Here is a 12965-nt window from a genome sequence, read left to right on the forward strand (position 1 = left end):
AACTGTTGTTCAGATTGTCTTGTTTCATTGTGTCAGGGGGTATTTGACTTCATTTAGCTGAGTTGTATTGTATCAGGGAAGTGTGATTCTATATATATAATATCATGTGGAATGTATATCTGTTATAGAACATCTTTACATACGGGCACTGCCACGGTCACATGACAGGAGACTGCGGGGCGGGAGGAGCCATGGCAGAATCCGGTCTGGTGATTCTGAACCGCCTGGGTGTGTCATGTGACGGTGGAGCCGCAACAACAAGAAGAACTTGACTCCTGTCAGTCGGAGTGCGTTTAATATGAGACAGAGAACAGTGAAGCGAGTTCTGTGTCACAAAGAGACAGAGACAGAGGCAGGGGAACAGCAGTTCAATAGCAGCACCCTCACAGAGTTATTGATTTCTATGTAATTATTATTATTTAGTCACACCCGAAGCAGCAATAACATTAACAAAGAAACGGCACCGGGGAAGAGAGAGAACTGCTGTCACCGGCAGAGAGAGACACGGCAAAGGTGTGAATCATTGATTGAAAAACTAAAATCAAATGTTTTTTATTAAAATGTCATGCATAGTGCAGTCACTGTGCCGTGTTTTTGTAAAGCATAGCATCATCCTTATTAAATATAGACAGGTTGGATGTTCACTTTGCTTTTAAAGCTAAATACTGTTTTTATGATGATGATGATGGTGATGATGATGATGATGGTGGTCTATCCCTTTGCCTCGTCCGTGTTTTGTTTGAAGTGAATGTATTGAATCGGGTGTCTGTGAGTCTTCATGGTTAACTCTGACAGCAGGGATTACTGACAGGACTGCGCAGGACGGACAGCGAGAGCCCGTTTAAAAAGTATTACAGATGCACATATTACTGCCAGCAGCTGTACAAACCCTTGTTAATACCCATTGTAAATCCAATGTAAATAGAGCTGTTTCTCTTTCCACATGTTAAACTACTCTCGAGTCTTTTTGGAGGCTTCTTACTGGCAGTAGGATTTGTATTGAGGACACTGTAATAAGGAGCCCTGAAAAGAAGACTGCCTGCTTCTAGTCTGTAAATACCACAACATAAATAACATAACAAGTGACATGTAAACCCTGTCGCTGTCAAATTAAACAATTCAACAGAAAGTTGTTTTCTTTGGTTTGTGAGGGTGAGGAGAGAAAGGGGGTATGATGGGGGAGGGATGAAACACAAGGAGGGAGGGAGGGAGGGAGGGAGAGAGGGAGGGAGGGCTGTAATGCACTGTGTCACGAGAGGAGTTTGGCTCCCCTCCAGATACAATGATGCTCAAACTGGCTGCTGGTAAAGTGCTGACGGGAGTTTTCTAAACCCTGGCTTCCCCTCCTGACGCACTAACTCTGCCTCTGTGTGTGTGTGTGTGTGTGTGTGTGTGTGTGTATGAAAATTTTTGGTCTCCTCAGGTGTGACTCTGGCTGGTTGCCATGGCGCTGTACGATCGACCTTCCATAAACTCCGCCCTCCGTGACAGTGAAGAGGAGGAGGGGCCTGAATCAGGGGAGACCCAACCCCTGCTGAGCACAGAGGAGGGTGAGAATGGGGAAGAGAGGGAACCAGTTCCTTTTGACATACAGTTGAGGGGAGGGGAGAGGGAGACCCAGTCTATCGAAATACGAGACAAGGACAGAAGGGAAGGAAGGGAAGGGAAGGAAAGGGAGAGGTGAGTCGCGACTGAGATACAAGAGAGAAGAGGGTGGGAGAGGGGAGAGAGAGGAGTGTTGCTCTAACCTTGTTCCTGTGCTCTCTCTGTCGCCCCCCTCAGGCTCAGCACAATGTTGCTCCGCTCGTTTTAACCTTGCATTTCTCATGTTCCTGGGTTTCTGCATGGTCTACGCCCTGCGTGTCAATCTCAGCGTCGTCATGGTAGCCATGGTCAACGGAACAGTGACACAGCCAATCGGCAACAGCTCCCAGGCGGAGGTGTGTCCGAAACATTCCAGCCCTGAGGGCAACTCGACCAATAAGGGACCCCCAGGGGTAGGTTATCAGTAACACTGGCTCGATACCGCAGTGGCAGTAACTCTCCTCTCCCCCTCTGACCCCTCTCTGATATCCCTGCTTAGTGCATAGTCTCCCCTGTCGTCATAATATTTGGGACTGAGACCCTGGGTGATCCTCTCCCACTCTCTCCTCTCTCCCGCTCTCTCCACTCTCCTCTCCTCTCTCTCTCTGTGTTGCTTGAATCTCTGGGCAGTGTATTGACTCTCCTCTCTCCCCAGGTGCCTCAGTATGACTGGAGCTCTGAGACGCAGGGTGTGATCCTCAGCTCCTTCTTCTATGGGTACATCCTGACCCAGGTTGTGGGGGGGTACGTGTCGGACCGGTTTGGAGGGAAGCTGTTCCTGGGTTTAGGGGTGCTGTGCACGGCGGCGCTGACTCTGCTCACTCCGCTGGCAGCCAGTCTGGGGGTCCCCTACCTCATCGCACTGAGAGCAGCCGAGGGCGTCGGAGAAGTAAGGAGTGTGTGAGAGAGTGAGAGTGAGTGTCTCAGTGTGAGAGTGAATTGTGTCATTGTGTGTGTCTATATGATTATGTGTGTTAATGTGGTGACACATCAGCGTGGTGTATCGGTGTGTGAGTGTGTGTGTGTCACTGTGTGCGTGTGTCAGTGTGGTGACGGTGTGTGTGTGTGTCACTGTGCGCGTGTGTCACTGTGTGCGTGTGTCAGTGTGGTGACGGTGTGTGTGGGTCAGTGTGTGAGTGTGTGTCACTGTGTGTGTGTCAGTGTGGTATCTGTGTGCGTGTGTCAGTGTGTGTGTGTGTCACTGTGTGCGTGTGTCAGTGTGGTGACGGTGTGTGTGTGTCACTGTGTGCGTGTGTCAGTGTGTGTGTCAGTGTGGTATCAGTGTGGTGACGGTGTGTGTGCGTGTCAGTGTGGTATCAGTGTGGTGACGGTGTGCTCTCCTCTCCTGCAGGGCGTATCCTTCCCTGCGATGAATGCCATGTGGGCACGCTGGGCCCCGCCCCTGGAGCGCAGTCGCCTCGTGACCTTCTCTGCAGCAGGTATTCAGCTCTGCTGGGCTTGTATTACAGCTGCAAATCCAGTTGCAACACGTTCAGCTTTCTAACCTCTCATGTAAATGGCTGTTCAGCACATTGTGTAGATTTTACAATACAAACTGTTTAGAGAAATGATTCTGTGTTTTAAAGCTGTGAATTGGAGTACAGTGTGTATGTAACAGAGTGCTGCTCAGTGTTGTAACTTTCTCACTCCCTCTCTCAGGTGTTAGTTTCGGTACCTTCGTGGCTCTGCCTCTGACAGGCTTCATGTGTCAGTCCCTGGGCTGGCCCTCTGTCTTCTACATCTTCGGTGAGTCCCAGCGCTGCTCAGTCAGCTCCCCGAGACAAACCTGCTTTAAAAGAGCTGGAACTCCTCATAATGCAGTTCCACTGACCCTCTCTCTCCTCCCTCTACACCCTCTCTCCTCTCTCCCCTCTCAGGTGCTGCTGGCTGTGTCTGGTCTGTGTTCTGGTTCACTCTTGTGTCTGACGAGCCTCGCTCTCACCCACGAATCAGCAAGTCCGAGCTAAATTACATCACTGACTCCATCAGCTCACAGGTACCCAATCACAGTGTATTTATTGATCACGATGTTTCCTCTGTCTCCTTCCCTCTCTCCTTATCTCCCTGCCTCTCTCTCTATATGGTGTGTATTAACACAGCGTCCTCTCCTCTCCTCTCTCTGTGTTGCAGTGTAATGATCATGCTCTCCTCTCTCTCAGGGCAGTGCTCAGGGCTGGTCAGTGCCTGCTCTCTCCATGCTGGGCTCCCTGCCTCTCTGGTCCATCGTTGTGGCTCACTTCTCTGCAAACTGGTCCTACTACACCCTGCTGACCACACTGCCCACCTACATGGACCAAGTGCTGCGCTTCAACATCAAGGAGGTGAGAGTGTGTGTGAGTGAGAGTGAACGTTTCCCCTCTCCTCTCTCTCCCCTCTCTCTCCCCCTCTCCTCACCATCTCCTCCCCCTCTCCTCTCTCCCCCTCTCCTCTCCTCTCCTCCTCTCCTCACCCTCTCCCCTCTCTCCTCTCTCTCAGAATGGGTTCCTCTCTGCTCTGCCCTATCTGTGCTGCTTCCCGGTTGGTTTGCTGTCCGGTGTGCTGGCTGATTTCCTGCAGGAGAGACGCCTCCTGAGCACCACTGCAGTGCGCAAGATATTTACCGTCTCAGGTACCGGGGGGGGCAGGGGACAGGGGACAGGGGACAGGGGACAGGGGACAGGAGGAAGGGGAGGCTCCAGTCGTGATTCCTCATTCCTGTTTCCCTCCCTCTCTCCCAGGCATGGTGTTCCCAGCAGTGTTCCTGGTTGCCACGGCGTTTATTGGCTGTGATTACCGCTGGGCCGTCGCGTTCCTCACCGTGTCCTCCGCCCTGAGCGGGATACTCAGCGCCGGCTTCAACATGAACCACCTCGACATCGCGCCCAGGTCAGAGGAGGGGGGGGAGGGGGGTGTTCAGGATCAGTTTCCGGTGCTGCCCAGCCCGGGGCTCGTAATGAGTCTTGCAGCGGCTCTTGCTGTTCCTGTGTGATGCAGTCTGTGTTCCCTCTCTGTTTCCCTCACAGGTATGCTGGGATCCTGCTGGGAATCACAAACTCTTTCGGGACCATCCCTGGGATCGCCGCCCCCACTGTGGTGGGATACCTCACTGCACAGGTAAACACACACTACACTGCCTCACTGCACAGGTAACCACACACTACACTGCCTCACTGCACAGGTAAACACACACTACACTGCACAGGTAAACACACACTGCCTCACTGCACAGGTAAACACACACTGCCTCACTGCACAGGTAAACACACACTACACTGCCTCACTGCACAGGTAACCACACACTACACTGCCTCACTGCACAGGTAAACACACACTACACTGCACAGGTAAACACACACTGCCTCACTACACAGGTAAACACCCACTACACTGCACAGGTAAACACACACTGCCTCACTGCACAGGTAAGTTCTATGCTACAGTCTAACCCCCTACTTCTGTGTTCCCCTGCAGTCTGACCCCCTGTCCCTGTGTGAACTGCAGACTAGCCTCATCCATAACATGCAGTCTCTCTCTTTGTTTCTCTGCAGTCTCTCTCTCTGTGTTTCTCTGCAGTCTCTCTCCCTGTATTTCTCTGCAGTCTCACTCTCTGTTTCTCTGCAGTCTCTCTCTCTGTGTTTCTCTGCAGTCTCTCTCTCTGTGTTTCTCTGCAGTCTCTCTCCCTGTGTTTCTCTGCAGTCTCTCTCTGTGTTTCTCTGCAGTCTCTCTCCCTGTGTTTCTCTGCAGTCTCACTCTCTGTGTTTCTCTGCAGTCTCTCTCCCTGTGTTTCTCTGCAGTCTCACTCTCTGTGTTTCCCTGCAGCACTCTCTCTCCGGGTGGAGGTTGGTGTTTTTCATCTCTGCCGGGATCAACGTGTTCGGAGCACTGTTCTACTGCATCTGCGGGACCGGGCAGCTCCAGAGCTGGGCGAGAGAGGAGCAGAGGCCAGGCGAGGGACACAAGGACAGGTGGGCAGGAGACTGCTGAGGGACAGACTCACAGACCAGGACACATTCCCTGAGACAGACTCCAGGGAGGGTCTGTATTCAACAGACAGACAGACGGACAAGCAGACAGAAAACCGATTGAAAGGACAGACTCACAGACCAGTAAACATTCCAGTGGGCTAACTTACAGACACACAGACAGGCAGGCTGGCAGACACGCAGACAGACAGACAGGTCCCTTCATCCCTCCCTTCACCTTCTTTCAGGTTCAGAAATAAATTCCATTGCAAACGCTTCGACTCGAAGTCTTTCTCAATGTCGAAACGTTTGTCATTGAATGTATTCAGGTTCTTTGAGGACTTCTAAACCCAGCAGTATTGAGTGTTGGTTAGGTATGGATGATTCTGTCTGAATCAGGAACAGGATTGTGCGTCTCAGCTCTGTGTTTAAACTGCAGATGTGAATGTGTGTTAATATCAGAGTAATTCTAACAGGAGAGCTGCTTCACTCTGGAACTGCAGGGGTCCCATCCTCTCTTGCAGGGGGTACTGTGGGAGTCTCACGGGACACCCCCCTCCCCTTAATATATCTCCTGTTTCCATCGAGCCAGACTGAACAGGGATGAGGGGACCAGCCTGTTCGAGCGACTGTCTGTCTGTCTCTCTGCAGCGAAACAGAAACACTCACAGGAATAATCACGTCTTTGTATTCTGCACAAAACCTACACAATTGAAAACAGATCATGTGGAAGCTACATGACACTTTAAAAGGTGGAGATTTTCAAGGGATTTTTTTAATGCCTTGCTTATTAACAGGGGTTAAAGGGACCCGGTATGAGCAGCCACTGTAGGCATGCTTTCTGAAGGCCATCTGCACCAAGTTTTAATAAGAATCATTAAATAATAAACTGCTTTAATTAAACAATTAAGAGCTGCCTCCTATCCCTGACCTCAAAGGGACAGAACAGGATGGGATTCCCTGATTGCTACCTCCTGAATGGAGATGACAGATCCTTCTGTTAATGTTGTGCAGTCAGTGTAAATCAAGGGTATTTAATTACACGACGATCAGGAACATTTTAATTTAATACAAGTAAAGGCATTTCCTTTTTTTTTTTTTAAATGTATTAAATGAGTAAAAGAAGCTGCTTCTGATACAAAAAAGGTGGGGAATTAAAGCCCAGATTAAACCAGCTTTTTAAAATGCATTTAAAAAAAAAAAAAAACAGTAAAAAACTAAAATCAGGGCATTCATTTTAACAAGTGGTTCCTGAGTGGCCACATGGGGGCAGTGCCTTCCACACGGCAGGGTTTTGAGACAGGAAATGTAATGAGGGGCGTGGAGTGTGCGCTCCATCTTGAAGCTGTACACCGCTGTGATGTTTTGGGTCTTTCTTGAGAGGTGAACTTGCCAACTATTGCACAACACGGGTACAACTCAGGAAGCAAACATCCTAGAACAGGAAACGGGGGCTGCTGCAGTGTGTGTGCTGTCATGGCAACACCCCTCTGAAATAGCGCTGTTATTACTGAGTGCTTTAGATCTTTTACTGTGTTCTCAATTTAATCAATTTATTTCTTAGCAGACTTACAATTGTTACAAGATATCACATTATTTTTACATACAATTCCCCATTTATACAGTTGGGTTTTTACTGGAGCAATCTAGGTAAAGTACCTTGCTCAAGGGTACAGCAGCAGTGTCCCTGTACATGGGAGCAGGAATGTGTTTTATTTTTAAATAAAAAAAGGGAATGTATTATTTTATTCAGCCAGACAGAAAGTATAAAAAGATTCTCTGCATTAAAAATGACAAATATGTGCTCAAATCCGGCAGTCAACGCCTTCTCGTGTATGCTTTTGTATCGTTTGTTTTTATTATAGGACATTATTTTATACTTTTAATTTCAGGGAATTTCTAATGGATTAAACATGTTTTCAATACAGACAGTCTCTTTGCATACTATTGTGTGTGCGTGTGTGTGTGTGCCTGTGTGTGTTTGTGTGTGTGTGTTTGTGTGCACGTGTGTGTGTATGTGTGTGTGTGTGCATGTGCCAGTCCTTGCTGGTTTATGTTGCTGATGGGGATGCGGATGGTGGTCACATTCTCACTTTTACTCATATTTTGTGCACTGTGATGAAACTTGGTACGGACATTCCTTATTCCAGGGTCCAGAAGCTATCAGAGTCTTGGTTTCTGACGTCTGATTCACCTGTAAAAAGCTGTACCTTTAACATGATGAGACAGCGTGAACATTTGTTAAAACAAGTTTTTCCACAAACTGTGAATGTAGGTCAGGGCGAGGTTATATTGTAGGATTGTACAGAACAAACAGCTCACATGACATTAAACTTGAGAGCTCAGCAAGACAGCCCAGCCCAGCCACGCTGAAACAGACTGCAAGAATACCAAGGCCATACTGAAGTCTCTCTAAAGTTAAAGCTACAATGGTCTCATGGCAGGTTCACATAGCACAGGTGCTGATGGCATGTGAGTGCGAGGTAGGGCCTGGGTCGGGGGGAGCACATGTCTTAAATCCTCTACCTTCTTATTGTGGAGAGCTGGCTGGCTCCTGGCTTCAGCCCCGGATCTCTCACCTCTGACAGTGTAAACGCTCTGGCTAAAGGTTCCCAAACAGCTGTTATTTTAATTAGAACCAATCTGTTGTTTGTTTATTTATACAGTAAGAAAGCCCTTGAGAAACTGAATTATCATTTGCAGAAAAGTCTCGGGAACAGTCAGCAATAGAAAAATACACAAAGCTTATAAAGTTTCACTGGCCAAGGGCTGGAATAAACCCTGCAAAAGAATCACAATAGTTCAAAGAGCCAGCACTCAAGAATTAACACGCAATATTATTTTATTAAAAAAGTGATCTTTCTTTCTTTTTGCACAGAGACTCAGCAAGTGAATCAGACATGTTTTGTTCACCAGGATTTCTCAGCTCTGTCTTAAGATGCCTGTGATCCACTTATTACTCAAGCAGGGCTTACTTTAAAAAGATTTGGGGATTATTTCAATCTGCAGCGAGTTTGATTTGTTGGTAAACTACCTGGCCTTCATTCCTGAAGTTCCCTGGTGCTGAGCCAGGCTCTAGTGCATCCCCTCCTAATAACCTGATTGTAGCCTGCTGTCACTGCCTGGCTCCAATCCAGGACTCCTCTGAACCGTCTGTCCCGGTGCCTCGAGCTCACAGACGACACTTCTTCCGCCCTCCAGTGCCACTGTGCCAGACTTCAAGGTGTGGCTGAGCGCCAGGCCACCTACCTGCATCCTGGATCCCCTTCCTACTCGCTTCTTCCACTCCATTGCCCTGCTGCTCTTCATCCTTTTATCTCCTCCCTCATTAACACCTCTCTGCTCTCTGTCTCCTTTCCCTCAACCTTCAAAACTGCTTGTGTCATCCCCATTATTAAGAAATCTTCTCTTGACCCTTCGCCCACAATTATGGCCCTGTCTCTCTCCCTTTCCTCTCTCAAACTCAAGCGAGCTTCTACTCTCGAGCCAGCTGGCATCCTTCCTCGGCGAGCACTCTCTGCTTGACTCTCTTCAATCCGAGCTCCATCCTGCACACTCCACAGAAACCACCCTTCTCTCTGTAACTGACTCCCTCCTATCAATTCTCGTTCTCCTTGACTTCTCCTCTGCCTTTGACACTGTCGATCATGCTCTTCTCCTCTCCTCTCTTTCTGACCTGGGGATCTCAGGCACTGCTGTTGCCTGGATTTCCTCCTATCTGTCTAACTGCTCCTTCCAGGTTTCCTGTCTCTGTCTCTTCTCCTGGCCCCCTCTCTACCTCGAGGATCTGTCCTGGGCCCCCTCCTCTTCTCACTCTACACCCGCTCGCCTGGCACTCTCATCTCCTCTTTTGGCTTCTCCTACCACCTTTATGCTGATATTGCTCAGATCTTCCTCTCCTTCCCCTTCCTCTTTTGACTCCCACATCTCCTCCTGCATCTCAGACTGTCTCAACTTGGACGCATTCTCACCACCTCAACCTCTCTATGTCTGACCTCCTCTACGTTCCTTCTGCTTCCTCTCTCTCCTCTGACTTCTCTATCCCTTGACTATCACTCTCACTCCATCTCCTTCTGCTAAAAAACAAGGTGTTATTCTTGACCCCTCCTTCTCCTTCATGCAGCACATCTCCATGGCACGAACTTGCTGCTTCTTTATTAGCAACATCAGAAAGTCAATCTCTTAGTCTTCAAAGCATAAAACACAAGTCACATCTCACACACTGTGTTAAAGCAGCTAGCAGGCCAGTGAAATATGACACACACAGACACATGAGATCATGTGTATAATATGCCTCTTAAGACTCACAGTCCTTTGATGTTTAATGGGAATAAGCAGTTTGAACAAAGACTCCCATTGCAGAGCAGTTTGGTCCACTACAGGTGTTATTGAAGACAAACAGGCAACCCTGAGTTTTTCCTCTTTGTAGTTATTAACTACAATTGAGCACACAGGAAAAACTGGACTGGGTCAAACTGCTCTGCAGTGGGAATGCTGCTACCATCCTTCATTCTATCCGAGCCTGCCCATTAGTGATATGTCTTTAATCTGATCAGGGGCTTTGTATTGAGTTCTTATTCAGTTTGTTGAGTGGGTTTGGACTGTAGGGATTTAACATCCCAGAGTCATCTCGATTTAACTGAATGTGCCAGTTTTATCAACGTCTTCGCAATTTGTGAACGCAGCTGTAAATGTTGCAAAACTAATCAAATGCAGCTCCCAAGGAGGTTTATGTATTGACTGAGCCCGGGTGGTTTGTTTCTAGTCTTGTACGATCGCTGTAATGACCTTGAGAACTCTGGTCCATTCTGTGCTGACGTTGCAATCACTCGAGGGTTTTTTTTATTTTCCTGGTAAATAAAAAAAGAAAATGTAGAGTGTCATTTCCATCTCCAAGGACGTTTGTTCGTTTAAACAGGATTAGTCCTGGTTAAATAAACACAAAGTACCGCACACACTGTATCTGCTGGCTAATACAGCACTCTGATTATAGCAGCATGGTGTGTTACAGGCGCAGGACTGCAGTATTGTGTCTGTGCCTTCAGAGTGGGCCTCTAACTCTGTTTCACTGAAGGTTGGATCCAGCTGCTGTTACAGTATTGTGTTGCCTGGAAGAATCATGACCACCGAGTGAATCATTAGTGTGTCATGTGACTAGGAAGCTGGCCCTGTATCCTCAGCATGCAGTCTTTGGAACAGCCTCTATCAGCTGGAAGACTTTCAGCCATTTCAGCTTCTGGTTAACTGTTTTATTTCACTGTTTTTTACAGTTTGGTTTTATTAAAATACGCTCAGTTTAGCAGTGAGAGATGTGGGGTTGCTGTGTGAATCTCGCAGAGACACATTCCAGCTCCAGGGTTCCGGGCACACAGGCCTTGTAACCACGGCAACACAGTGAGGGTGCATTGAGGCCTACACTGCAATGCTTACAGTTTGCAGGACTACTGTACACAGCCAGCACTGAGTGAGAACTACAGTTCAAATCCACCTAGCTTCATGCTGTGACAAAGCAAACAAAAAGCAACAACAACAACAGTGTGTTTTTATGCAGGCTACAAATAGTGTATTATTACACAATGTAAACTCTCTATTGATTGTGCTTGTAAAGTGTATGGTTGTTGAAATGCCAATTGTATATACAGGGCCGTAGCCAGCCATGAAAAATCACAGAGGCACTTGCTCATACACTTGCAGGCGCTGGGAGTGGGGCTCGTTGAACCGGTGGAGCTGGTTTGCAGCTGCTTTTGAATATCACCTGCTCATCCAGTAAGAAAGCAGTTAATCTGTCTGTGTGTGTGTGTGTGTGTTTACAAACGAGAGGAGGCCATTCAGCCCATCTTGCTCGTTTGGTTGTTAGTAGCTTATTGATCCCAGAATCTCATCAAGCAGCTTCTTGAAGGATCCCAAGGTGTCAGCTTCAACAACATTACTGGGGAGTTGGTTCCAGACCCTCACAATTCTCTGTGTAAAAAAGTGCCTCCCTGGGCATATTCATCACTGGGCATGATGACATTTTCTTTACATTCTTCTCCACTCTTCTTCCAAACATATTTTTGCTTTCTTGGAGAAAAAAAAAGTTATACTTTGGATTCATCGGACCATAAAATTTGGTAGACGTAATCATCAGGCTTCTTCAAGTATCCAATGGAAAACTCCAATCACTTTCTTTTGTGTATTGTTTTTAACAAAGGTTAGCTTGTTGGCTTACATGGACATTCGTCTTGTTAAGGTATCGTTGAATTGCTCACTCGTAAATTTCTTGACTATTTCTTCTCAATTCTTGTGTCAAATCTTTTGCAGTAGTCCGAGGAATTTGCTGGTCTACTTGAACGAGTCTTCTTCCAGATTTTACAGAACTCTTTCTTGGTCTTCCACACCTGGAGCTAGTTGCAGTAGTTCCTCTCCTCCTGTGTTTGTCAATAATAGCCACACAGTGCTTTTCAGTAAACTGAGTGTTTCTGCTATTTTTCTGGTAGTTTCTCCCTTTTTGTTTAGTTGTATCACTGCTCTTTTGAGATCGCCGCTGTACTCTTTTTGCTGTACGCTTTTTGCTGTACGCTTTAGTTTTAATCATTTTTGTTGCTTTTTTTAATCACAAATTTCCAATTTATTTTTAAGCACTTCATGATAATGAATTTATATTCATATGAAATATGTTGATTGCCCAAATACTTTTGTCAAAGTATGACATTTTCATGTTATGCATGTACATACACTTTTTATTGAGTTTTATCTTGGAGTACAGCATGAGGATTTTAAATGCTGTTAAATGCCCCCGCCCCTCCCCCCCCCCAGGTATGAAGTATTAAATTAACAACAAAGGGTTTGTAGAAGTGCCACTTGCAATTTATCTGTGAAAAGTTGTAGAAGGATAGAGGCTCCCCCCGGTTTCTCACCTAACACCAGCAAGCTCAGCTATCAGAGCACCTGGCTGTGAGGCTGAGCACCTTCCCATCACAAACAGAGCAGAAATCCGAGCGCACACAGAGACTATCACCTGAATATGCACGCAGGTAAATGGGCAGTTCACACTCCTGCTGAAGACAAAAGGTCCCCCTCCCTCCCCACACAGGAGAAGGGCCGTCCATATGCTGATTTCTCTAACAGTAAACAGAGACAGTGAGGTAAACAGCTTAACGAAAGAGTCCAGCTTGGGGCAGAACAGAAGTTTGAATTTCATAAAAACACAGAACTATTAGTGAGGAGACTTTTACAAAGTCTGTTTTAATGTATTCAAGAAAGTCTGGTAAAGGTTTTTGATATATACTAAGCATTATTGAACCTGTTAGATTATTTACTCATTCAGTAAACCCTTTTTACACTTACTGTCACTTTAGCAGAGTAAAGGTACATTGGCAGCACATTGGGCACATAAACTCAGCACACTGTTCAAAGTTCAGAATGTAAAAGTGTCTAGGGATATGTTTGTCAGTGAATGTG

At 47.0% G+C, this 12965-nt stretch overlaps 1 protein-coding gene across 1 annotated transcript; it reads left to right on the top strand.

Moving 5' to 3' along the window:
* Positions 1-201: 201 nt before the first annotated feature.
* si:ch1073-513e17.1 (sialin) lies at positions 202-7452 on the top strand. Its single transcript, XM_058999323.1, has 12 exons — positions 202-513; positions 1424-1550; positions 1783-1997; positions 2240-2473; positions 2936-3023; positions 3244-3330; positions 3462-3580; positions 3744-3905; positions 4060-4192; positions 4302-4449; positions 4587-4677; positions 5383-7452. Exons 2-12 carry the CDS (start codon positions 1445-1447, stop codon positions 5545-5547), a joined length of 1548 nt encoding a protein of 515 aa, XP_058855306.1. The 5' UTR covers positions 202-513; positions 1424-1444; the 3' UTR covers positions 5548-7452.
* Positions 7453-12965: the final 5513 nt, after the last annotated feature.

The sequence above is a fragment of the Acipenser ruthenus genome, chromosome 25 (assembly GCF_902713425.1).
Source record: "Acipenser ruthenus chromosome 25, fAciRut3.2 maternal haplotype, whole genome shotgun sequence".
In the NCBI taxonomy this organism is placed as follows: Eukaryota; Metazoa; Chordata; class Actinopteri; order Acipenseriformes; family Acipenseridae; genus Acipenser; species Acipenser ruthenus.

What these genes read in the sequence shown, in the direction of transcription:
- si:ch1073-513e17.1 (XM_058999323.1), top strand. Translation starts at nt 1,445, where the DNA reads ATGGCGCTGTACGATCGACCTTCCATAAACTCCGCCCTCCGTGACAGT. An exon ending in CCAATAAGGGACCCCCAGGG is followed by an intron (nt 1,998 to 2,239) that starts GTAGGTTATCAG and finishes CTCTCTCCCCAG; the next exon opens with GTGCCTCAGTATGACTGGAG. An exon ending in CAAGATATTTACCGTCTCAG is followed by an intron (nt 4,193 to 4,301) that starts GTACCGGGGGGG and finishes CCTCTCTCCCAG; the next exon opens with GCATGGTGTTCCCAGCAGTG.